Consider the following 27,605-nt stretch of genomic DNA (forward strand, 5'->3'; position numbering starts at 1 on the left):
CACGCCTTACTTTCCTCAGGCCTTTGCGCAACAGATTTCACTACTCGTAGTTGAGTTTGCTACAATCTTAATCATTGGTGATTTTAACTACTGGGCTAACGAGGAGACCCGAGGTCAATTATCTCAACTTCACTAACCCCCCCCCCCGCAAACAAGCCCGCCTAGACTTCATGCCGCTCAGAAATGGATTTCAGAGGATTTGAAGTCAGCCAAATTGGAATTATGCTGTGCGGAACGCACGTGGCAAAAAGACCATTCTACTGATAAAAAGGCAGTCTATCTTTCATGTTTCAAACAATATAAAAAGCTTATCAGACAAGATTTGAAATTCCTTTTTTATCAATAGGATTGCAAACATTAATGCCAGCAATCCTTCAGGTTCTCCTGCAACAACCTCCTCTACATTAGACTGCAACTTGGTTAGGTATGTCCTGCCTGTGATCAGTAAAAAACTTCTCATGTACCTCATGATCAAGGTAAAATCAGGCTCTCAAGATGATCCTTGTGCCCCCCCCCCCCTCTTGAGGTTCAAAAGACAGTACCGTTTTTACTGCTTTCCCAGCCTAGCCCTTGCCTTGCTCAACAACTCTGAGTCATGGCCCAGTTCTTTTAAGGAGGCAACTGTGATCCCTTTGTTAAAACAAGCATTTGCAACGCAATAGGTCTCGCATTAAGAAAGTTTGAGCTATTGGTATTGTAAATGACAATTCTTTTATTTCTGTGTTGGTTTTGAAAATAGCGAAATGAATAGCTTTGTCATTTACAATGCCAATAGTTTTAACTTTCGCAAATGTGACACCTATAGCATTTGTAATGCAATATGTGTTGTCTTTACGTGACTTAGATGTATTGATATTACAAATAACTATGGCTTTTAATGTTTTTTAAATAATTAATACTTAAATAAAATAAAAGTTATTGTAATTTATAATGGCAATAGCTTAAACATTTGTAAATAACTTTTGTGAAGATTATGTTCAGAGAGTTTTATTCAATCAAACAAAGCAACGCGCCTTTCACTCTGTATAAATACAGCCCATCAGACCTCAGACACGAAGTGCCTTACAGCTCAGCTGGGCGGGGGGTAAGCTGGTGGGACAAAATGGACCAAATAATGCTGAGACTTTGAGACAACCAACTCCGCATGCGCTCGCTCACCAGGGAGCACCATGGCAATCATTTCGGTGTGATAAGCCGCTATCATGCTGTCTTATTAATATGATGTGAATGTACACATTAGATAACACGCTCTCTAATTCATCTAACTACACAGTGTGTGCCTGTATTGCCTCCTGGGACTTTATACATTTTTAAACAACTAAGGCATCTGAGGTGAGACCAATAGAAGTAACGCAAAGGATTCTTTATTAATTTGTAGACATTTCTAATTGTTTGGCTTTCGAGGGAGAGTAGCCAGTAATGCGAGTTTAATCCACTTCTGGCAACCTTCCAAGCTCTCACCTCTGAAGCTCTTGTGCTGAGTCACGGTGATGCACTATTTACCATGATGGTGTCTCGTGAAATAATTAGTCGTCACTCTCGTGGTGTCACCAGGCTGCTCTCGCACGATGTCACAAAGTTTCACACACAAGGTACTATTCACAGGTGATCATCTCACCACGGATGTCACCGATGTTACTTTCTCAATGTGTTACTAGCCTGCATTGCCCCTGTAATCAACATGGACGAGATGGCCCCATGCGCTGGCCTTCAGAGGTGCACAGGAGCTGCATGCATTTCTCTCCCTTCCACGTAGCTAAAAAAAACCTTGGATAAACACTCTTAGGAAGACTGTGGGTACCCGCACCCTCATTTTTTTCGGTTTGCGTCTGGTGGAACCCCTCAACCTCCCTCGCTTCCTCTTACCCCTCCAACGTTTTCAATACACATTATATACGCGTTATACAGAGGGGATGAATCTTACCTGTGTAAATATGTCTATAGGAAATAGTACAACAAGAGGAATCAACAGAGAAAGCTTTGATGGCGCTCGCACGAATCCACCGGGATAGGTTTCGTTTTTGGGAGTGCGCGCGCACTCCCAAAAACGAAACCTATCGTGGGGCGGGACTTCCGTCTTCTGAAGCCCGCACCCACGCAGTTCTTGGAGGAGCAGTGGTACTGGTGACGCGGGGCTCCCATGCCCGAGGGAGAGCACCGCGGAGTCTGAAGACGTCCAGAAAACCGGTAAGTGGAGCTTAGTTGGAGGGGGGAGGAGCGCTTGTGTGTGTGTGCGATGGGTGTCTGTTTGTGTGTGTGTGCGTGTCTGCGCTTGTGTGTGTGTCTGTAGCAGATGGTGCGAGCCCGGTTAGGTGGGGTGGGGGGGTGCCTGTATGTGTGTGCCTGTATGTGTGTGCCTGCGTGTGTGTGTGCTTGCTTGCCTGCGTGCGTGTGAGTGTGCCTGCTACGAAACCGAAAGCGTGCCCACACAGACAGCAGTGAAGGCGCGCTCACGAGGTGAAATCTCCGGCTGAAAAAGCGCGGAAGGAAAAAATAAAACCACAGAAAAAAACTTCAGAGCAAACAGGATACAAGAGTTGAACCAGACCGACTACTTCACACGGATACCATTCAAAGACACGCGTGTGTAATCAGTATGTATACAAGCAGTGCAAACTCAACGACAACTGGCTGTCTCCACAAACCACAATCCGTGAACTGCGACGCTCGCCCCCTGGGCTTCGCTGCCAAAATATCATGGTCGACTGCGTCAAAAGCCACCGAAAGATCATGGAGCACCAGTGCCTGAGTGATGCCCTTAAAAGGCGCTTTACAGAGGTCATCCATCACTGAGAGAATGACTGTCTCTGTGGAATGGGCAGGCCAAAGCATGTTTGCTGAGAGTCAAGAAAGTTTGTTGTCTCCTCAAAAGAGCCAATGCAATTGGCTACATGGGGCTTCAGTGCCTTAGCTAAGTACGGAAGTAAAGATAGTGGGCAGTAGTTTTTCAGAACAGAAGGATCATCACCAACTACCAACTTTTTAGGTCGAGCCTGGAATTTCACATCCGAAGGATGCGTCCAGGTGGAGACTTATAGTTAGCTGATTCCAGCGCCGTGCACGTCCCCTGCCACAGATTCCCTGAACACACATACACACATGCAGGCAGGAAGGCACACACACACGCGCACCTCTCCTACTTCCCCCCACTCACCGGCACCCCCACCCCCCGCCGCACACACGCAGGAGCGCACCTACACACACACATACAGAGCCCCTGCTGTCACGGCTTCCCAGCCGCACGCGCCCCGCACAATAAGACGAAGAAGGAAGAAGATCAGCGTCCAGTGCAAGGAAAGGCGGGGGAGGGAGAGCAGGACCGGAAGTGGGAGGAAAGAGTTGAAGGGGCGGGCGAGAGACATGGCAGTTGGAGGGTTGGGCTAGGGGGAGGAAAAGCGACAAAGACAGAAACAGGGCGGGTGTCAAAGACACGAGATGATGAAAGCTTGGGACTGAAGGGGAAGGCGAGGTGAGGAGCAGAGGTAGCGACCATTGCAATGAAACAAAACCAACTGAGTGCGACTCGAACCGAAAGTGGGAGGTGTTCGTGACGAGCGGCGGAGAAAGGGCGGTCGAAATAAATGATGGACAACTTTGCGACTGAGAGCAGCACACGGTAAAATGAGGGGAATAAAGCACAAGAGTTTAGAATGGCGGTAAGTGGGGCTGGGCGCTTGTATGTATGCGGTGGCGGCGGGCGGGCGGGCGGGGCGCTTGTATGTATGCGGTGGCGGTGGGGGGGCTCTGTATGTGTGTGTGTAGGTGCGCTCCTGCGTGTGTGCGGCGGGGGGTGGGGGTGCCGGTGAGTGGGGGGAAGTAGGAGAGGTGCGCGTGTGTGTGTGCCTTCCTGCCTGCATGTGTGTATGTGTGTTCAGGGAATCTGTGGCAGGGGACGTGCACGGCGCTGGAATCAGCTAACTATAAGTCTCCACCTGGACGCATCCTTCGGATGTGAAATTCCAGGCTCGACCTAAAAAGTTGGTAGTTGGTGATGATCCTTCTGTTCTGAAAAACTACTGCCCACTATCTTTACTTCCGTACTTAGCTAAGGCACTGAAGCCCCATGTAGCCAATTGCATTGGCTCTTTTGAGGAGACAACAAACTTTCTTGACTCTCAGCAAACATGCTTTGGCCTGCCCATTCCACAGAGACAGTCATTCTCTCAGTGATGGATGACCTCTGTAAAGCGCCTTTTAAGGGCATCACTCAGGCACTGGTGCTCCATGATCTTTCGGTGGCTTTTGACGCAGTCGACCATGATATTTTGGCCGACTTTGTCAAAGCCACAGGCCTTTAGGGAACTGCACAAGACTAGGTCAAGTCTTTTCTGACTGATTAATCCTGTGGTGTTAGCCAGGGTTTGTCTCTGTTCCGCCTCTTTTCAACCTATACATTTTCTCACTGGTTTACTCCCTGAATCAAAAGAATGCCAAGGTTTCAAACTATGCAGACAACTTACAACTGATTTTCACCATTGATTATACCTCGGAAGGTGTTACTACCTTTCAACACGCAATGTTGTTTAATCATGAATGGATGAATGCCAATCAACTCCACTCCAATAAGACTGAGATTGTTATCATCAAAAATAAGTTGGACTTAAGGAAGCCTTCACTTTGGCCTGCAACCATGGGCTCTACTCCTTTGCCCAATAAAGCTTTGGTGAGCCTTTATTATAATTTGACCATGAAACCTCAACTTGGGGCTATGTCTTCGTCATGTGTTTTTTTTAACTTGGGAAAATCCGAAAAATAAGTCAATTTCTCTCCTATGAGGCTCTCACACAAGTAGTCGTTGCACTTGTCCTTACTTGGCTGGACTATGTCATCTCTCTGTACTTGGGTCTCCCTAAGTGCTTATTTCATAGACTTCAAATGGTGCAGAACCAAGCTGCTACACTGTTGCCTCATCAACCTCGCAACTGTCACAGTACCCCCTCACTTAGAAACTTGCTGTGTCTGCCTGTAGATCAGCGTTCCATCTTCAAGGCTGGGTGCCCCATTTTTAAGTCCCTCCAGACAGGCAGCCCTGCATGTGTTTCTGCCCATATTCAAAGACATATTCCCAGGCGCAATCTGAGGTGATCATATGACCATCTTCTCACTATCCCTTTCTTTAAAAGTAAGACCATTGGTGGCTCCAGGATTGCGGTACTGGCTCCCTACATTTGGAATACTCTCCCCTCAGAAATCAGATTGATGTCCTGCTGCACTGCATTTAGGAAGCTCCTAAAGATGTGGCTCTTTAGGATGGCATATGAGTAACTGCCTGTTGCAAGCTATGACCCAGTTACCTCAGCGCCATGAAACCAGGTGATTGTGCACTTTAGAAGTTGTTTTAACATGACATTTTTAGCATGCTTTTAAAAACAAAATGTTTTTCAAGGACTTCCTAAACCTGCCAAAGAAGGAATAGTGCCCCACCTGGTGAATTTGTGCCAAAATATCAACTTAGGTTGTTCTTAGCAGAACTTTGCTAATCACCTCCTAGTAAAAATCTTTAGATTTGTAGGTAGAGATGAAAGGGGTCCCTCTGACCAGCAAAGTAAGCAGTATAATCAACTGGCTGTTTCTAATGACAGTTACGCTCCTGTTCGGAGTCATGCCCTCGTATTTTCTGGCTTTTGCAGATATGATTGGTTGTGTCAATTCGTAGTATGCCCCATGTGTTCATTTAACTTGTTGCATTCGGAAACTCACTTGGATTAATACTCCCATAGCTATGCCAAAACAAGCATTTACAATGCAACGGTCTCGGCAGATACCCTGGCAGAGTATCAGTGGGTGCCAGGGCTGCAGCTGCCGGGGGTGCGCAGGGGAGGGCTGGTGTTCATACGTAGCGCTGCGGGCGGGGTTCAGCGCTGCAGGCAAGCAGTGACACCAGGAGGCTGCAGCACAGGTGCACCGGGCGTGCTGCGTGCGGGGTTCAGCAATGGCAGGCAAGCATTGACACCAGGAGGCTGCAGCATAGGTGCACGGGCGTGCTGCGGGCTGGGTTCAGCGCTGCAGGCAAGCAGTGACACCCGGAGGCTGCAGCACAGGTGCACGGGCGTGCTGCGGGCGGGGTTCAGCCGCAGGCGTTGTACAGCTCGAGGTACTGCAGGCCATGAATGGGGCTCATTGATGCTAAACCGGCTCTCCAGGCACGCCTGCAATCAGCACCCCAAACATTAAAGTGGTTGCCACATAGCCAGAAGACCCGGCTCTACCAGTCCTCGGACCTGCCTTAATATATTGTTTCCCCACAGGGCAAAGAGCGTGCGGTCTGCCAGGCACAGAAATAGCCATGTACCCGGTTACTTCGCACAGTCACTTCAAAAAACCATGGCAAACACACTGGGAGCGCGTGGACATCTCTCTGTACACACCCAGGCCGTGCATCGTGAGGCTCACCAAAGGGTGCGGTGGTCGAAGCGCCGATTCTACCTCCACTCTGGTCGCTGTAGGGGCGGCTCACCTCGGAGGACAAGACCCTCTCCATGCCCATTCAGTCATTGGCGCCTCTCTCAAAGCGCGGTGCTCGTGGTGTAAGAGGAAGGGGGCACGTGCTCATTCCAAGACACAACCCGCTGAGGAATTTGCAGAACGGTTCGGCAGGCGTGTGTGTTATCAGCGCCGCTCGCTGGTATGCAGACTCCCCTTGCATACCAGCAGGCGCGCGTCGCGATCCGGGCTGCATTCGCATGCTCTGGATACAAGACCTGGCCGCGCGCACAACGTTATCCTATGGGAAAACGCTGCACGCGGCCAGGTCTTGTCTCCCTTCGGCGTCTCAGACTGCTGAGACGCCGACAATAGTTCTCGGCGAGAACGCGCTTTCAGCGCGTTATAGCCGAGCCCTAAAAAGGATAACCACTAGCTTTGCTGCTAAATCTGCGAGTATTTAAACAATCATTAACCTTATAATTTTAGAAATCCAAATTTTCCTTAGAATGTGATTTTGTTATTTGGTAACAAACATTCAAATTACTTATAGTGACAGATGCCATCCACATAAGGCCACAGCGAGTGCCTTGTGGCAGCCTCTATATTGGTCAGCATAGAGGAAATGTCTATAGAGAATTGATATGCCATAACAGCCCTGCCAACACAATTAAGTACCTTGCAGCATCTGGGTTTTCATAAGAAGTCTTGGCTAATGAGTCACTGAGATCCTCTGGGAGAGTTGGCAAAATATTGCGCCTAAGTCCCACAAGTGATATAGTTATGGTAAACAATTACCAAGGAGCACAATAGACTCAAGCTGGTCATCAAAACATTCAACATGTAAGGTCAACCCAGGTTCCTTTCTGGCCAGTCCCCATACTGGGAATGAAAAAGACTTGATGCCTTTGAAAAGTTGAGTTTCTCTTCAGCTAGTGTAGCACTAGGATCTATCAATCCAGTTTGCTTACTACACCATTATTCACATGACTTGTGGGACTTAGGCGCAATATTTTGCCAACTCTCCCGGAGGATCTCAGTGACTCATTAGCCAAGACTATACATTTTGGCTCCAGGCTATTCAGGGAGAAGGCTGATTCGTCCTTCTCAAAAGACAGTCAGCCAAGTGAAATAATTTGCTAACCAGCTCCATGGGGCTATCTTCTAGACAACGTCAACCCTCACAGCCTTTTGCACAGAGGCTGACCCACTTATTTGGAGGTCATGGGGGTAGCAATGGCAGTTTTCCTGTGACTCAGGGGGGATAGCTTTCCTCCAACGAATCCTCCCCTGCTGTCCCAGCTTCCAAGCCACTCATGCCAGCTGTTAGGATTCACAATCCAACATTACTTCCACACTGCACATCCATCATATCTTCCAAATTGTCCAAAAGGACAAACCTCCTTCCAAGCCTCCCCTTACCCTCACACCGAATCGCATTTCCGACGAACACTCTGGAATCTTGATGTGGCATGTCTTTCTGTTGCCCTACAAAGATACAGTTGAGTGGGTACTGGAGTCAGATCGAAGGATTGAATGTTATTCCTGTCATTTCCTCATCCTAAATAGTGATGGAGGCTTCAGGCCTATTCTATACCGTTGTTCATTGAATGAACAAATGCAAGATGCTCTGCAGTGGGACCTCCAATCCTAATAGACCCAGCATCAGGCTTGCCTCTCCTAATCCATCCAAATCTTGAATAAGACAACACTGGATGTACAATGGTTGCTGATGGATGCCAGATTTATCTGCTACAGGCCACTCTTGCTTCCCCATTCAGGGTTTATAGTTTAGATGAATTGCTGCTCAGTTGGGGAGGTCATATGGAAGAAATGGAGATCAGAAACCGCTGGTCTCCAGCTGAGCACCAGCTCCATAACAACCTGCTGGAGCTTTGGGCACTCCATCTGGTCCTGAAAGCTTTCCGGCCATCCACAAGGCATAGGATGCTGCTGGGCCTCACTGACAACATGGAGCAACAATTAGACTGCAATGGTAGGAGGCTTAACGAGCATAACATCTTCCTGGTTGCCACTCACCTATTGGGGTCCCTGATTGCAAAAGCTGACAATGTAAGCAGGCATCATTCGGTGGACTATTGATGGCATCTCAGTCCCAAGGTGTCATAGGATGTTGCTGATCAACAGGGTATTCTCTGGCTATATGTATTTGCCACAATCGAGAACACACACTGTCAACAAATTCTGTACATTGGAGTTTCTCCCAAGGCGCTCACCAGATAATGTATTTTTGCTGGAATAGTAGGACGGGCTCCAGTACACCTTTTCTCCACTACCTCTCCTGTCTCAGATTCTGAGGCAGATCAAGTGAGACCTGGCCCAAGCCTTTCTCTTCGCCCAGTACTGGGCCAGGACAGTGTGGGACCTAATGCTCCTCAGCCTGAGCATTTTGTCTTCTGATCAGGCTTCCACTTTGGGAGGACTTTCTATCTCAGCAACTGGGCAGGGTCCTTCATCCGAGTCTCCACAACACACACCTCCTTGCATGGAGATAAGGCGGTGGCAGCTAAATTTGTTTGACTTGCTGACTGAGGTGTTGGAGGTCATCCTTGCAACCAGAACCCTTCCATGAAGTCTATATATGCGGAGTGTTAGAACATGTTTGTCACTCGATATAGTGCAGCAAACACAAACCACCTACAAGCTAAACTGTCTGATGTCCTTTTGTTTGTTCTTTCCATAGCCCAGCAAGGTCTTAAAAGGTTATTTGTTGGCCGTTTCATCCTTCTCCTGTTTACCTGACTAACCATTGGTTTTTAATCACCAGTTTTAGTGCATTTTGTAAAAGGATTGATGCACTTGATTTCTGCCGAGCTGCTTGTGGTGCTTCAGTGGGACCGTAATCTCGTCTTGAAATTTTGTATGTGCACTCATTTTGAGCAGATGCGTAGCTGCTCTTGACACTGAAAAGTGCCTTCCTTATTGCCATCACTTCAGCACACCATGTTACTGAACTGCAGGCACTTATGGTACAGTTGCCCTGAACCATCATTTTTCTCCGGATCCGGTCTGGTGCACAGGGATAAGATTCTAGAGGTGAATAATCTGTGGTTACAGATATAAACATCCTAAATCAGGATACAAAAGTATGTGATAACATCAAATATAGTTAAGTGAAACTAAATACCTCACCTTCACTGAGAGCAGGTAACGTCTAATTTATCTGAATATTAACACATCTATTCTTCCTTCCACCATTACATAGATTATGTAACTGGTCATGTATCTCAGACAAAGGTTACTGATTGGCCCAATTACACCTATTCATATATTTTTATGTCACACAGGCAGACAATAAACACTTCTATCCTTCCTATCAACTCTTGTATGAACTTATGTTTTTCCTTTTCTATGGGTACATGTATAATATTGTGATAGTATCTGTTCTTTATGCATTATATGCTTTTCGTGTTCGAAGAGCTGTTTATGTGAAAAGCCCTTGAGCACACATTCCCAAGCTGGAACCACCCTAGGAAACCTGTCATGTCTAGTGTCATCGTCAGTGTTGACTTTCTTTTAACTACTGAGTTGAATTATCTTTCTCTCAGTTTGACCTCTATCTAGTGAGAACAGAAATTAGGTCTATAAGGTCAGCTAAGAGGTTGTTTTAATCCATTTGTTTCACCACACTCTGCACCACAAATCCACACCTTTATGTTCACATAGTACCACCTCCGTATATACCATCCTACAAAGTGCTCTTCTACACCCAGTGGAGGGATATCTCAGTAGTATGTATTGCCAGCTGTGCATTAACAGTTTTTGGGCACAAATGATTGATCCCCTATCTGATGAAGGACCCAAAAACCTTTGGGTGATTATCCTTCCTTTTCAAGCACAGAACACCTCCTGTCTCTGACATTCCTTTCTCATCAACATTGAAGAGTAACAGGGCCTTATGTTTGTCACTTTCTTCTTTACTGTATAGTTGCTAACAAGCTCTACTGACATCCACAAACCTTCTGCCCCAGCTCTAGCTACCTTTCAACCACCATGTTCCACCCTCAACATTCCCACCGTGCTTACACACAAACATTTCACAGCTCATCATTGTACTGGCATAGTTCACCCCTAAGACATGCAGGCATTTTGTCAATTTGTAAATCTATGGTTGATAATACACAGTCACCAATGCTTGTATCAGCATTCTAGAACACAAAATAAATCCAGAGCGCCTTCAAGTCCTCCGCTCTTACAAGGCACCTAGTGTATACTGGTGTTCTCACAGGTCCACGAAAGAGGAGGGATTTTAATCTTTTTTCTGTCACTATAAAAGATTTTAAAGACCCCATGACAGGCCCTGAATGTCACTGTGCTTGCAACCTTCCTTCTTTTTCAGCATAGATGCACCTTTCTCAACACAGATGTGAGAGATGTATAGTTGGCTACTGGAGCGGGGCCAGGCCGCACAGCTCGTGATCATGTAATAGGCGCCTGCCTCCAAGTTCCGACTCCTCCACCAGTAATAAATATTTTTATTGTAAAGAATCTAGGCATAACCCGTTGAAATGAGCAATTACCAGTCCTAAGAGTGAGGAAGTAGTGAAGGGAATTTACTTGCAAGGTAGCTGTTCTTTGGAAAGATTCTCACCAGGACTGCAAAAAGACATATACGAATGGACACCTTACAAAACATGGCGATGGTTTAATTACATCCCCAGGATATGATATGCCTGTGCTTATAGTAAAGTGACAAGCCTGCCTTTTTATGGAGACTGGCTCAGAGAGCCTTGGTTTAGCTGGTTTAGAGTGAAGTGTGAATATCATTGCCAAGAGAAGGAGAGGTGCACTCATGTTAAAGTGAAATGAAACACTGTAATGGTGTTTGCCTTTAGCAGTTGGTGTGTTTATTTTAAAATCAATGCATGCCTAGTTTATCCACCAAATGCCTATATAATTGCAAAATTACAGATAAACTGAGGCCTATGGAAATTGAGATTTTTCTTTTTCTAGGTATGTGCTACGACGAATGTTTGACTCCTTATACTGCTATGCAATCCTCACCAGCTGTTCTTAGAATCCTATCCGAACCTGAGCTCAGAATCGGAATAGTCTTTTGTGCTCCAATAGTGTGTTATTTACTGATCGCCAAAAGACATTTTCACAGTAAACAAAATGGTTGCTATTTGACTTGCCGTGTTCGACTGCATTCAGAGCAGTGATTTAGACTTGAAGGGTCTGTGTGTTTACCCAGTGCCTACATATCTTTGAGTTTCCAAGCTTTTGACTAAACGCTCTCATTAAAATAGGCACATTTGTAAATCAGTCAAATCACTTCCTAAAGTTCAATTATTTGATGTGTTCTGTCGTTTATCCCTCAATTACAGGAAAAAACTGGGAAGGAACACATAGACAAGCTTGGAGAAAGGGAAGACACAATACCCCCTGAATACCGGTTGGAAGAATTAAAAGTGAGGACGTTTTACTTCTTTCTTTAATTTATTCTCTTTGGTATTTAGCTCTGGTGTTTTTCTGTCTCTTTTCTATGCCTTTACACATGTCTGCTTCTACCCATTTACAAATCATCACCACCATCTCTTTTCTTAGTGTTGGGTTGGTTAGAGACATCTGTTTGGTCCGGCCGTCACCAGAGATTCATGCTGACCCTTAAAATATGGTAGAAAATTAAAAGTAGGGTAGTACTTATTTTAAACTGCTGTTTTATAAAGCACTGCTATTCAAGCCAGATTAAAAATGTAATCTATAGTTTGATCTTATGCTACATACCTTTCATTGCCGAGCAAAAGCTTAGTAGGTTCAAAACGATGTCAGTGACATTGATAAACTGCATACCAACCAAGGCGGTGCCAGAAAAATTGCCTGGTTCCAAATTTAAAAAAATAAACCTTGCTTCCTGATTTTCTGAAAATGGGGTCTCCCACTGTGTAACTATATCTGGGCCACCAAGGACTAGTACAATATGTTCTTGCATTTAATTACTAATTATAGTGAGTCCTGATTATCCCTTATTAAAGGTTTGGCTTCTCAGGTTCAAATCCTCCTTGTTAAAACTTGGGATTGCCAAACTTCGGTGGGAGCCACCTTCACCTGCTGAAACACAGATTAGGAGGTCCCTTTCAGCAGTATACTCACTCCATTACCTACTCCATCAAGAATTAGTTAATAAAACTTGCGTGCTCCTGCTTCAGATCATCAACCTGCTTGGCTGATCAGACTGCACCGTGGCACTGCCGAAGCGTGCCCAAACCGACTTCCTCACTGTGACCCTGCATGTAGTCTGCACAGCTTGCATTGTCCTGAAGTGTGCCAGAGGCGGACTGCTCAACTGTGACCATGACCGTTTCTGACCAAAGTGGACCGCTGCAGGCTGAGCACTATTGATGAAGCAGATTTACCATGACTGACCGGACTTGGGCAGGCAAAGCCACTCTCCTTGTTGTGAATGGTATTGGAACTGAACCACCACCCTGGGAAGTGCTTTCAGCGGACCATGACCTCTGTCACTGTCCAACTCACCATGCACTTGGAGGTGGGCCTGTGAATGCTTGTAGACTGCTAGCGATGTTGGAGCATGTCCGCCATTGACGCTGGAGCATGTCTGCCATTGACGCTGGAGCATGTCTGCCATTGACGCTGGAGCATGTCTGCCATTGACGCTGGAGCATGTCTGCCATTGACGCTGGAGCATGTCTGCCATTGACGCTGGAGCATGTCCGCCATTGACGCTGGAGCTTGTCTGCCATTGACGCTGGAGCATGTCCGCCATTGACGCTGGAGCATGTCCGCCATTGACGCTGGAGCATGTCCGCCATTGACGCTGGAGCATGTCCGCCATTGACACTGGAGCATGTCCCCAGTGACGCTGGAGCATGTCCGCCAGTGACGCTGGAGCATGTCCGCCAGTGACGCTGGAGCATGTCCGCCAGTGACGCTGGAGCATGTCCGCCAGTGACGCTGGAGCATGTCCGCCAGTGACGCTGGAGCATGTCCGCCAGTGACGCTGGAGCATGTCCGCCAGTGACGCTGGAGCATGTCCGCCAGTGACGCTGGAGCATGTCCGCCAGTGACGCTGGAGCATGTCCGCCAGTGACGCTGCAGCATGTCCGCCAGTGGCGCTGGAGCATGTCTGCAAGTGACGCGGTAGCATGTCCACCAGACTCCGGGTAGCAGCCTCTGCAGCTGCTGCTCCTGCAGACAGGACCGGAGTGTTGATGCACTTGCAGCCGACCCGTCTTCCTCCCAGCGGAGGGAGGGGAACCAGAAGCATGCTGTGGGCCGCGGCCGTAACCGACAGGAGAAAAGGAATCATGTTGGTGAGATTTAAGTACTGGAACTAAGAATGTAAAACTAAGTGCATGAACTTTGAAAGAGAAGCCTGTGCCTGAAACCTGCTCTACGTAATTTTTCACCGATGTGGGGGAAGGTGGAGAGAAGGGGACCTTGAACCCAGGGTACAGTGGCCCCAACCCAATGAATATTGTTATATGCATATAGTAATGAGTAGTATTGCATTTTGGAGTTTATTTTTAAAGAGGACAAGCACTGGGTTCGACAATTAATTATAGGTCTGCTGGGTGATTGGTGAGTTATGTGCCCGATGCATCCCCACACTAACTTCCTGAAGAGCCTGTGACCACTCGCCATCACTACCACTCAGTCAAGAGCTGTAATAATTGTGCTCAGGCTAGTTTGCAGATCATTAGTACAATGAACCCTGGACATCAGAGGCAAACGACCCATGCCCACAGCTGAGGCTCGGTAGCCCCCGTTTGCCCCTCACAAGGGTCTTTCAAGGTGAGACTACCAAAGCTCACACTTCTGTCCCGAAGTCCAAAGGAGAGGTGAGTCAGATTTCCAAAGGTGATGGAGATGAAAAGTTTTTTTGCAATAAGTACCATATAAAAAACGAATTAGCCCACCAGAGAAAGTTAGTTACATTTGTGTATTCATGCGTATGAAAATGTGTTATAAATTTGCATACATTTTTTGCATAGAGTGAAAGAATTAACAGGAGTTCAACTTTATTTACAGGATAAAGACGGGAAACCAATAATACCAAAGCCTGAACCAAAACCAAAGGTTAGTAATGAGACGTTTTGTACATTATAGTAGGAAATTTCTTAAGCGGTTAATTTACCTAAATGTATGAATTTTAATCTGAACATTATGGCCTAGACAATGTACAGCCTAAATAACATTCCCATACCAGCCATGACTTTATGGCTGATGAGGAATTTGTTACCTGATGATGCACTCCAGCTGTTGTCCACATGAGCACTGAAGTTCAAAACCACTGTGTGAATATGCCCCACGCTAGATTACTTGCCCATTCCTCCGTCTGTCTTGTAATCTGCTGCTGGATTCCATAACTGATTCATGCTTTGCAGCAAGAGATGGGCGGATAGTCTAAGAGCTGATGAGACAAAGTAACAAAGGCTATAGAAATGGTACAATTTAGCATAGACAGTCTGTCGGTTTCAACTTAAAAAGGCAAGCTAAACCCTGAGTGATTTAACTACCCCTCAGACAAGTGGGTAAGACAAATTATCCAATATGGTTACTGCCTGGAACGTACCAGCACTCCCCCAAATATTCTTCCAAAGCAACGTGTAATGTCACCAGAACATCTCACACTCCTCAAACAAGACGCAGCTCACAGATAATATCCCGGGTTCGTGGTGGATGGACACCATTTTCAATTCAATTTTCTCCCCTTCGGGGTAACTACAGCACCCAGAGTATTCACCAAGTGCCTCGCAGTGGTCACAGCTCATTTAAGAAGAAAGCACTTTCACGTCTTCCATTACCCGGACGACTGGCTAATAAAAGACAAATCACAAGACAGCTGCATTCTCCACACTCACAAGACAATACAGCTGCTTAACAACTTGGGATTTACTGTAAACCTCACCAAGTCTTACCTCCAGCCGTCCAACACGCAAGCGTATCTAGGAGCTACAATAGACACTTGCATACCCAAATCCAGCCAGAATACGCAACATGCAAAATCTAATATCACAATTTCATCCCCACCTCTCACTACCAGCCAGAGTATTCATGCAATTAATCGGCATGATGGCTTCTTGCATTCTAATCCTCCCTTACGCAAGACTTCAAATGTGTCCCCTAAAGGAATGCTTGGCACGTCAGTGGAACCAGGCTCAAGGTCAGCTGACCGATCAGGTTTTGGTAGACGGCCGCACCCATCGCTGTCTGCAGTGGTGGAATACACAAAACCTTTTGTGGGCTTTCGGGCGGGTTATCCAATAAACTCACGGATACCGGGTTGCGAGGCAAAGAGGGTTTTATTATTTTATACAGCCTCCGCTTTTGCACTGGTACTCGATAGAAAGGCAAAGGATTGTCAATGTCCTCTTTAACTTGTTTGGCTGTTCCGATTCTCCGACTTTCCCAATGCCTTCTGGGCGTTGTAGGCTTTGCCTCCGCCGTCGTGTCTTTTGCTCCAGATTCGGTACCACAAAGAAACAGAAACAAAGAAAACCACTATTAGCTCGCGGTTTTGGGGTGGTTGTCAGGGAAGGGAAGTGAGGGATCACACGTGCTCGTAGCTCTCAAAGTGCCGGTGAGGTGAAGGGTAGGTAACGTGCACTGAGGGTCGGTTGCTTTGTCTTACGGGGGTTTACCCCACTTACGTCCCGCCCACCCTGTGAACCTTGACCGTACCTGCTCGAGCCACACTTCATGTGAAGTGTGGCTGGGCGATGCGCCTCCTCGTTGGCCTCCCGGCTTGTCGTGGTCGTCACTAGTCTTTCTCTCCTCGGTTTCCCAGGTCCGTTGTCCGCTGTCTCCGTGGTCACTGGGCTCCGTCCTCCGATGTTCCTCTAACGCCTCCTCCCTCCGCTGGTCCGCTCTCCAATCCGCTCCCGGTCTCCTCGTCTGCTCACCCGCTTCCTCCAGCTGATGTTCCTTGCTTCCGTCCTCTCCCGTCCTCCACTGCTCACACGCCTCCTCCAGCTGATGTTCCTTGCTTCCGTCCTCTCCCGTCCTCCACTGCTCACACGCCTCCTCGTCTTCGGTTCTCCTCCACTCCGCTCCTCGCTCACGCCACCAATCTCCGCTACCTCCGGGTGAAAAACACACCTGGGATCTGTTTGGGCGCACCTTTACCTCCTGTGTGGGGGTGGCCTCCGGCTCCAGCTCCGCCCAGTTAAAGAAACACGGCTCTTCTGCATCTCGGGGCGTGTTGGGCCAGTCCGTTACGGGCTTCCAGGCGTCTGCGTGCTGGGTGACAAAAGAGGACACAGGTAAAGGTAAGCCGGGAGGGCCCGGGTCCGGGTCCTCCCCGTCACATCCCTCCCCCCCACGATTCTCCCGATCGGGGAGAGGATACCGTGACAAGAAGTCCGCATTGGCGTTGTCCTTCCCCTTACGGTGACGGACCTGGAACCTGAAGGGTTGCAGGGCCAGGAACCACCGCAGGACACGCGGGTTGTTCGAGATGTTCCGGCTCATCCAGGTCAGGGGGGCGTGATCAGTATAGAGGATGAATGAACGCCCCTCCAGGTAATACCTCAATTTGTCTATGGCCCACCTGATCGCTAAACATTCTTTCTCTATGGTCGGGTATTTAACTTCCCTGGGGAACAGTTTGCGGCTAATGTACAAAATGGGGCGCTCAATGCCGGATTCGGTCTCCTGGGACAACACCGCCCCAATACCGAAATCAGACGCGTCCGTGTGCAGGAGAAAGGGTTTGTTGAAGTCAGGGGAGGTGAGGACGGGACTGGTCGTGATGGCCCGCTTCAGCGTTTGAAACGCGTTCCACATGGCCTCTGTCGGATTCAGTAGAACCTGGCTTTTGGTGTGGTTCTTCAAGGTGTCCGTCAAGGGGGCGGCTATGTCTGAGAAGGAGGGGATAAATCGTCGATAGTAGCCTACGAGGCCAAGGAAGGCTCTCATTTCCTTCTGACTGGAGGGAAAAGGGGTATCCGCAATAGCCCGGACCTTCTCTATTTGTGGCTCAATGACACCATGTCCCAGTACATACCCCAGATACTTGACCTTGCGAAAGCCCACTCTGGATTTCTTTGCATTGACATGCAGTCCGGATTCTCTCAGTTGCTGTAGGACGTTGTGTAGATGCGTCAGGTGTTCTTCCCATGAGGGACTGAAAATGATAATGTCGTCCAGGTAGGCCGAGCTATATTCATGATGGTTTCTTAGTACTTCGTTCATGAGTCTTTGAAATGTGGCCGGAGCCCCGTGGAGGCCAAACGGAAGGACGTTAAACTCATAGAGACCGTCGGGTGTGGCGAAGGCCGTCTTCTTCCGGTCTTCCTCTCTGAGAGGGACCTGCCAGTACCCTTTAGTTAAATCCAGGGTACTGATGTATTTTGCCTTTCCCAATTGCTCGATCAATTCATCAATGCGGGGTATCGGGTAGGCGTCGAAGGATGACACGGCATTTAAGGCTCTAAAGTCCATGCAGAACCTGCTACTACCATCTGGCTTGGGCACCATTACGATGGGCGAAGACCATTCACTGCGTGAGGGCCGGATGACCCCTAGCCTCAGCATCTCTTGTACTTCCTTGCTTATAGCGTTTCTCTTGGCTGCTGGTATTCTATAGGGTCTTTGTTTTACAGTGACGCCCTCGGGGGTTTCTATCCGATGTTCGGTTAGGGTAGTGGCCCCTGGGATGTTCGAAAAGATCTTCGTGAAGGGTCGTAAAGCGTTTTGTAGTTCTTCCTGTTCTCTGTCATACAATTCCTCGCTTATTACCAATTCGTCCAGGGAGGAACTGTTTTTCTTGTTTGTATCCGAGAGGGTTACCACCGATACCAGAGGGGTTGGCCCCAACCATTTTTTCAGGAGGTTTATGTGAAAAACCTGATTTTTCTTCCTGCCCATTTGTAAACGATAAGTGGTTTTCCCGATCGTTTCAGTGACTCGATATGGGCCTTGCCATTCGTTCTGGAACCTTTTGGCCATCGAGGGCAACAACACTAAGGCCCAGTCCCCTACTGCTAGATGTCGCCACTTCTTTCCTTTGTTGTAGTGGGTCTGCTGTCTCCGTTGACTGGACTCCAGTTGCGTGAAGGCCAACTCACGTATTTTCCCGAGTTGATTCCTTAGATTTTGACTATACTCTAGCAACGATCTTGTCTCACCGTCACTCTCGTTCTCCCACACTTCTCGGGTCATCTCTAGCAAGCTGCGGGGTTGTCGTCCATATAACATCTCAAACGACGAACAGCCTAAGCTGCTCTGCGTTTGGCCTCGTATGACGTATAAAGCCAATGGCAAAATGAGGTCCCATTCAGTCCCGTTAACGGTGAGCATTTTCTTTAACAGGGTTTTCAGGGTACCATTGTACCTCTCCACCAGTCCGTCGGTCTGTGGGTGATAGACAGACGTACGGAGCTGGTGGAGATTCAGGAGTTGACAGACTTCTTTCATGACTCGGGACATGAACGGGGTCCCCTGGTCCGTTAGGACTTCTTTGGGAAACCCTACCCTGGAGAATAACTCAAGGAATTTCTCGGCTATATTTTTCGACGTGGGTGCTTTCAGGGGAAAGGCCTCTGGGAATCGCGTGGCATAGTCCACTATTACCAGCGCGTATTGATGTCCCTTCCGCGTTTTGGGGAGAGGGCCGATCAGGTCCATCCCGACCCTCTCAAACGGGGCCCCGATAATGGGGAGGGGTTGTAGGGGTACTGCAGCTGGTCGATGGGTGTTTTTCCGTTGACAGATGTCACACGTCTGGCAGTGACTCTTTATATCTTGGTACACACCCGGCCAGTAGAAGTTACGTAGCACGTTATGAGTCGTCTTCTCGCTGCCGGTGTGTCCAGCCAGTAAGTGAGTATGCGCATAGAACATTATCTGCTCACGAAAGCAGGTTGGTACTAGGAGTTGTACTGGGTCGTCTGCTTTCGCTTGTCTATACAAGAGGTCTTCTCTAATGAGGAATCTGGGATATGTCGCTGGGAGGATGTCTTGTTCCGCATGGGCCTTTTCCCACGCATTGAGCAAAGTGGAATCATTTGCTTGAGCGAACTTGAAGCTCCTATCATTTCCCCAAGGATCAGGGGACAGCAAAGCCGGGACAGGGGTTTGCTTAGGGGAGTTGCGTTTCCTTAATTGGTCCTCGAACAGTTCCAGGAAATGAGGATTGTCAGTACCCAATATGAGAGGTTCCGGCAGAGAACCCATTACTCCCACCTTCACTACCAAGGGACTCCTGTCTTCTAAGACTATGGGGACGTAGGCCACTGGATACCCCTTCACATCCCCATGGACACATTTTATGAACACGTTGGGCATCACCTGGAGAGGCAGGACATAAACATCCCGCATGACTGACTGCTTACACCCAGAGTCCAGCAGAGCCTGGAGTACTGTCCCGTTTACGGTCACACTCACGTGGTATGCGCCTCCCAGTTCAGCGGAGTACATGACTGCTTTCGGCATGTAACCCACTTCCATTGGTTCTTCTTGGCGGCGTTTCTGTGGGCAGAAGCGGGCTATGTGGCCCCAGGTCCCACAATCGAAACACTGCGGTCCTCGGAACGGAGGTGCCTCTGGACTCACGAAACGTGGGGTTGGTAATCCTGGAGGGGGTCGGGGTCTGCGTTCCGGTCTAGGGATCGCCTTATGGGTCTTGTCTGGTTCACTGGGTTGTAGGCGGGGCTGGGCCCGGACGAACGTCGTAGCCATCTCCATAGCCTGCTGGGTAGTTAGGTTGGAGTGCTGTCGCAACCAGCGTTGGGTCCCGTATGGCAGAGCCTCCAGGTATTGCTCCAGATAGATTTTATCCATTATATCCTCTTTGGTACTGGTGGAGGGGGTCAGCCATTTATCCGCGGCGGCTTTCAAGCGGAAGAAGAGGGTTTTAGGATTGTCCCCCCCCTGACCTCTCTCCTTCCGGAAGCGCACTCGGTATGCTTCCGCATCTAACCCAAGATGGTCCAATATGATCGTTTTGATCTGTCTGTAGGGTGTCTGTCCACTGCTGTTGGCCACCTGATAGGCGGCTTGGGCTTCGCCCGTCAGTAGGGGAGCCAGAAAGAAAGGCCACTTCTCGACTGGCCATCCGCATGCCAGTGCCACCCTTTCAAAATTCAAGAGAAAGGCATCCGGATCTTCTCCGGGGGTGTACCTTTGTAGGGAGATGCCTGCTGGTGTTGGAGGCGGTCTGGCATCGCGCACAGGGCTACTCCCGGGACCAGTAGTGATTTGCAGCCCTTCCAGTTGAGTGACTACTGTGGAGCGGAACGTAACTCGGTCCAGTTGGGCGGAGGCGAGCTGTTGCTCCACAGCCCACCCCAGTTGTTCTTGGCCTTTTATCAGTGCTTGCAACATGGCTTCCATCTCTGTGTCCTGGATGGTTTCCTCTATGCCCGCATTCTCCACCACTCGTGGGCTTTCGGGCGGGTTATCCAATAAACTCACGGATACCGGGTTGCGAGGCAAAGAGGGTTTTATTATTTTATACAGCCTCCGCTTTTGCACTGGTACTCGATAGAAAGGCAAAGGATTGTCAATGTCCTCTTTAACTTGTTTGGCTGTTCCGATTCTCCGACTTTCCCAATGCCTTCTGGGCGTTGTAGGCTTTGCCTCCGCCGTCGTGTCTTTTGCTCCAGATTCGGTACCACAAAGAAACAGAAACAAAGAAAACCACTATTAGCTCGCGGTTTTGGGGTGGTTGTCAGGGAAGGGAAGTGAGGGATCACACGTGCTCGTAGCTCTCAAAGTGCCGGTGAGGTGAAGGGTAGGTAACGTGCACTGAGGGTCGGTTGCTTTGTCTTACGGGGGTTTACCCCACTTACGTCCCGCCCACCCTGTGAACCTTGACCGTACCTGCTCGAGCCACACTTCATGTGAAGTGTGGCTGGGCGATGCGCCTCCTCGTTGGCCTCCCGGCTTGTCGTGGTCGTCACTAGTCTTTCTCTCCTCGGTTTCCCAGGTCCGTTGTCCGCTGTCTCCGTGGTCACTGGGCTCCGTCCTCCGATGTTCCTCTAACGCCTCCTCCCTCCGCTGGTCCGCTCTCCAATCCGCTCCCGGTCTCCTCGTCTGCTCACCCGCTTCCTCCAGCTGATGTTCCTTGCTTCCGTCCTCTCCCGTCCTCCACTGCTCACACGCCTCCTCCAGCTGATGTTCCTTGCTTCCGTCCTCTCCCGTCCTCCACTGCTCACACGCCTCCTCCTCGTCTTCGGTTCTCCTCCACTCCGCTCCTCGCTCACGCCACCAATCTCCGCTACCTCCGGGTGAAAAACACACCTGGGATCTGTTTGGGCGCACCTTTACCTCCTGTGTGGGGGTGGCCTCCGGCTCCAGCTCCGCCCAGTTAAAGAAACACGGCTCTTCTGCATCTCGGGGCGTGTTGGGCCAGTCCGTTACGGGCTTCCAGGCGTCTGCGTGCTGGGTGACAAAAGAGGACACAGGTAAAGGTAAGCCGGGAGGGCCCGGGTCCGGGTCCTCCCCGTCACACCTTTCCTAAAGGCAGCCATTCCTCGACCCGGTTCCACAGATAGTCTTAACAGCAAACGCATCACTCACTAGTTGGCAAGCTAGTCTTCAAAAACACACTGTTCAGGGCACATGGACTCTAAATCAGAAACACTTTCACATAAACTACCTAGAGCTACTAGCGATTTTTCTGGCATTGAAAGCTTTTCAACTGCATCTAGTAGGCAAAGCTGTCTTAGTCCATACAGACAATATAACAGCAATGTACTACATACAAAAACAGGGAGGGACATACTCTCTATAGCTTTCATGCTTAGCTCAAAGCATTTGGAGATGGGCCATACCTCAAAAGATATATCTCCTTGCAAACACCTCCCAGGAGTTCTGATCCCATTCTTCCAAATGTAGGGCTATCCAGAAATAAATCTGTTCGCAACACACCTCAACGCAAATTGCCCCAAACTTCGCATCCAGGTATCCACACCCATCATCCAAAGGCAATGCGCTATGGATCAATTGGCCAGGCAAATTTGCTTACGCTTTTCCTCCTGTCCCGCTAATTCCATTAGTGGTTTGGAAGCTCTAACAACAGTCCGTCACAGTGATCCTAGTTGCTCCCACATGGGCTCGACAACCCTGCTTCACAACCCTATTTGAACTATCAGTAGTTCTTCTCCAAAAACTACATCTCTCCCCCAAGCTTCTCACTAAGCACCATGGAGAAATAAGACTCAACCTTGCGATTTGACACCTGAAGTCATTGAGTTTGGCTACCTTAATCTCCCGCCATACTGCATGAATGTCATTAAAGAGGCGAGACTCCCTACCACTAGAGCATGCTATGCAGCAAAGTGGAAATGATTTGTCATCTACTGCACAAACATTCAAATCAATCCACTAGATGTTTCAATCCAAAACATAATTTGCTACCTATTACACCTTCAGTGTTCTAATTTAGCTTGTACATCTATACGGTTACATCGTGCTGCAATAGCGGTTTACCTACAAAACACACAGCACTTGTCTTTGTTTCGCATGCTCGCTATCAAGGCATTTATGAAAGGACTTAAAAGAATCATTCCTCCTAGACTTCCACCTTCTCCAGTGTGGAATCTTATTATAGTCCTTACAAGACTCATGGGCCCTCCATTGGCACCTCTTCACAAATGTAAGCTACAATTTCTCACTTGGAAAGTAGCCTTCCTTATGGCCATCACATCTCTCAGGAGAGTTGGTGAGCTCAAGGCACTAACCATACAAGAACCGTTTTTGCAAATTCTTCACAATAAAGTGGTTCTTTGGGTAAAAATTTGGGATTAGTCCTAAGTCGTTTCTGCCTTTCGTCTCAACCAGTCTGTTGAGCTACCTGTATTTTTTCCTCAACCAGAGCCTGTGGCAGAACGTGCTCTTCACACATTAGATGTAAAAAGAACAATACTATATAATATTGAAAGAACTAAATCCTTTCGAAAAACAAGAATACTTTTTGTTGCTTTTTCGCCACCGCATAAAGGCAATTCCATATCAAAAACAGGTATTGCACGGTGGATCATTAAATGCATCCAAATATGCTATATTAAAGCTAAACGCACATTAACAGTTCCCCCCCCAGGGCTCATTCTACGCGCAAACTAGGGGCTTCTATGGCATTCTTAGGGAACATACCCTTAGGTGACATCTGCAAATTAGCAACATGGTCTACGCCACACACATTTACAAAGCGCTATTGTGAGTCAGGCCGTTTTAAGAAAACTATTTCAAACCACTGAAACAGATACAGGTTATCCACTGCTTAGAGTATAACTGCTGTGTACTCTATGCTAAAGCATATGATACAGCTCATATGCCTTGAACGGAAAATGCTACTTACCCAGTATGCATCTGTTCTTGGTATATACAGCTGTTGATTCTTATGCACCCACCCGCCTCCCCGGGTACCTTTATCTGTTGCAGTATCATCTTACTTCGATACAAAATACATGGACATCTCTTTCTACTCTTACGAACCCCATCATCACTATTACGGCAAAACAATCTGGGGATGGAGCCGATGCCCATGCGCACTATCACTGAAAGGAGGAGTCACCTATCTCATGACTGCAAAGACTTCTTCGAAGAAAAACAAAGTGCAAACATCTGACTCGACTCCAGAGTGTGATCTATGCTAAAGCATATGAATCTACAGCTGTATGTGCCAAGAACAGATGCATACTGGGAAAGTAGCATTTTCCTTACAGACCATGCAAGAGAATATATGATCTACACATGACAACAATAGATCTTGTACTATTTCCCCATAATGGTAAAAAAAAACTCTAAACAAATCGATTAAGGATCTAATGAGAGTCTAACCAATAAAACGTGTGATGCCTAAGCCTTTTGAGATCACCCGCAACCTTTATGGACACTGTATCCACTGAATGCCAATCCAGCGTATAGTATAATAAATACTCCCTTCCTATGTGATTGTATAGTGTATACAAGGTTTTTTGTCATTAAAACAATTATATATAATTAAACGTCTATGTATTCTGAGGATTGTTCCAAATTGCGACCGCCATCTTGTTTTTAGTGGTCTAGTCGTCAAGACGCAAGGACGCTACGTGCGAACGTCCTCACTTTGATTTAATCTATATACGGTTCCCAGGCGGCTCAGAAGTAGGTGCAACAGTAGAGTAGAAGTCTTGATGAGGTAAGCATGCACGCACTGCCTTTCATTTAATCCATGTAAATAATAACGAAGAGTCTACAGCGACTTTCTCCCTTTTGGGACACAACAGGACGCTTTCCTTATGAACTATTTTTTAACATTGAACAGGCAGATGTTTTCCCCGCAACCCTAATATGCTCTCTCCCACAGAGTGAGACTACAAACTTCACTCTCTGCTGGAGGAAACATTAGCTGAACTTTACATATGTATGTGTTGTGCATTGTCTCTGTCTGTAAATATTTATGTGTGTTAAAAATACTTAGACACAAAGGACATGTACAATAAATATATGCGAAACGGGTAGTGTACGCAAGAATATGCGTGGACATCCCTGGATGAGGCATTCCGGGGCGGATCAATGAATTGATTCCAAAGTTCGCTGGAGTAATGCTTTTATTCGTAGATGTTTGTCATGAGAAATTTCTTTGTGATATTCACTTCATATCAATAAAGTTCAAGATTCAATCGGCACGTGGGTGATTACATTAGAACTCCATTAGAACTCTGATGCATTTCGGGCAGGAAGCCCTTTGTCAAGGAGAGCTGAAAAGAAGAGACGAGCCTGCGTCAGAGTGAGCGAAAAAAGCGAGTGAAAGATAATGTGCCTCGAAACAGTGATGATAATTGGCGTGATTCATACTAGATATGGGGTGTGGCCGTGGACCGCGGGGTGAGTAGGGTGGTTGAGTAAAAGGTAAATCAAGATCAAGGATAGTGTGATGGTGTAATAGAAAGTGAAAACGAGTGGGTAGGACGTGACGGGATTTAAATGACTAATATTAACTAAGTCAAAAGTAACGCGGTCCCGGAGTGGGGACCTGCTGGGTTAAAGAGAAACTTACTTGTGGGTGCGGGCGCGCGCTTGCGCTCAATACAATCAACGTGTGTTGGCGTTCCGAGTGGAACTGGTCGGTGCCGTGTGTGAAGGGGCGATAAAGGGAAGTGAAGATAGAGAGAGGGCTTACATGGGATTTCCCAAGCGTAAGTGTGGAAAGCGGTGGCCATCTTGGAATGGGTCAAAGAAAGTGAAGTTTAGTCGAGATGCAGAAAGGATAAACAAGACAGGGTGATGAGTGTAAAGAGCAATGTCATAAAATATACTGTATTACAATAGCATTATAAGTAACAACTGGATTCAACACGATCATTGAGTCCATGTGGTTTAAGTGACTGTAGACGGTATATCCATTCGAGTTCTCTTCTGAGAAGGAATTTGCGGTTGTCAATACCCTCGGTTTTTGTGATCATTTCCAATACAATGAATTGAAGTTGAGCGATGGTATGATGAAATTCATGGAAGTGTGTGGCTACGTTAGATTTCTCGTATTTTGTACGAATGTTGGATTTGTGCTCGTTCATGCGCACTTTAATTTTTCTTTCAGTCTTACCGACGTATAGTTTTGCACATGGGCATTTAAGGGCGTAGATCAAATTCATAGAATCGCATGTGGCATCAACTTGAAGTTTGATGGGATGACCTTTCATTGGGTGTCTGATAGTGTTTCCCTTAATTATACAATTGCAATTGTTGCAGTTCATGCATGGTAAGGTTCCTTTGTGATCTTTGTGGATGGGTTGTTTTCTTGTGAGGATTTCCTTCATGTTATTGCTACCCAGCAGGTCCCCACTCCGGGACCGCGTTACTTTTGACTTAGTTAATATTAGTCATTTAAATCCCGTCACGTCCTACCCACTCGTTTTCACTTTCTATTACACCATCACACTATCCTTGATCTTGATTTACCTTTTACTCAACCACCCTACTCACCCCGCGGTCCACGGCCACACCCCATATCTAGTATGAATCACGCCAATTATCATCACTGTTTCGAGGCACCTTATCTTTCACTCGTTTTTTTCGCTCACTCTGACGCAGGCTCGTCTCTTCTTTTCAGCTCTCCTTGACAAAGGGCTTCCTGCCCGAAATGCATCGGAGTTCTAATGGAGTTCTAATGTAATCACCCACGTGCTGATTGAATCTTGAACTTTATTGATATGAAGTGAATATCACAAAGGAATTTCTCATGACAAACATCTACGAATAAAAGCATTACTCCAACAAACTTTGGAATCAATTCATTGATCCACCCCGGAGTGCCTCATCCGGGGATGTCCACGCATATTCTTGCGTACACTACCTGTTTCATATATGTACAGGCGTTTGACGGAAACGCCTCCTGTAAGAGCACCCATCTTTCGTTCTAAAAACACTACAAGATCTTCCTTACTTAACCTGGCTGTGCATCTCTCACTTTCCAGTCATAGTCAATAAATATATGCACCTTGTTACTAGCATGCAGGATAAATGTTTGTCCAATGTATGACAACAGGAGTGGAGCCAGGTGTTTGATGAATTGTAGAAAATAGTGTATTCTCTAGGTCCTGAAGAATAGCCAAAAGGGGTATGGCTAGAAACATGTTGACCATTAGGAAATAGGAACATTACCACTTTTTTCCTAATATCTCCCCTTAACTTAACCACTAGCGAGGTATTTTTTAAATAAAGATCTCTTTCTCTTCTCCACTCCTCCTTTATAGACCATCTGGTCTTCCATAGTCATTGTAAGTGCTCCCGTGTAACTCGTAGTTTGCAGCATGCCACGTTTTGTAGCAGAACAGGAAGGACCTAATGATGAAGCAGGCCACCATGGGGTAACCCTGGTGGGTGAGGGTTTTACAGAAAACGTTGTGTTTTCTCCCAGGCGCAAACTAAACTTTCCTTAAAGTGTTGGGTGCCTTTTTTTGTGTTGTGAAAGTCATATTCCTGACAGGCAATGCAGGGCATATTGTTTTTGCCAAAGCTTGTTTCTTTTAAATCCTGCCATAAACAGCATTCTGTGGGTAAGCATGACTAAAATAATGCTTGCCCTATTGTTAGCGTTATTCTGCAAGAACCTGATAACACTGCCTTCTCCAAACAGATGTATCCACGCAATAACCATCCCTTACTCTGACCTTACTATTAATATTCAGTTTATTTGTACTATTGTTCTGTATAAAATGCAACAAAGCCTGTTGGTTAGGTTTCCATTATAAAAATACTCTAATAAATAA

At 47.3% G+C, this 27,605-nt stretch overlaps 1 protein-coding gene across 24 annotated transcripts in view; it reads left to right on the forward strand.

Moving 5' to 3' along the window:
• Positions 1-27,605, forward strand: part of CAST (calpastatin) — a 685,784-nt gene that overhangs the window by 520,452 nt on the left and 137,727 nt on the right. For 21 of the 24 annotated variants that reach the window (XM_078675414.1, XM_078675406.1, XM_078675407.1 and 18 more), the window contains 2 exons: positions 11,772-11,855; positions 14,437-14,484. The exons of 1 other annotated variant lie outside the window; for it this stretch is intronic. In XM_078675414.1, coding sequence (XP_078531540.1) covers positions 11,772-11,855; positions 14,437-14,484 — 132 coding nt within the window. The remainder of the gene's footprint in view (positions 1-11,771; positions 11,856-14,436; positions 14,485-27,605) is intronic. 2 more of the 24 variants (XM_078675420.1, XM_078675423.1) reach the window with 1 other exon arrangement.

This window comes from Lissotriton helveticus, chromosome 2_1, assembly GCF_964261635.1.
Source record: "Lissotriton helveticus chromosome 2_1, aLisHel1.1, whole genome shotgun sequence".
Classification (NCBI taxonomy): Eukaryota; Metazoa; Chordata; class Amphibia; order Caudata; family Salamandridae; genus Lissotriton; species Lissotriton helveticus.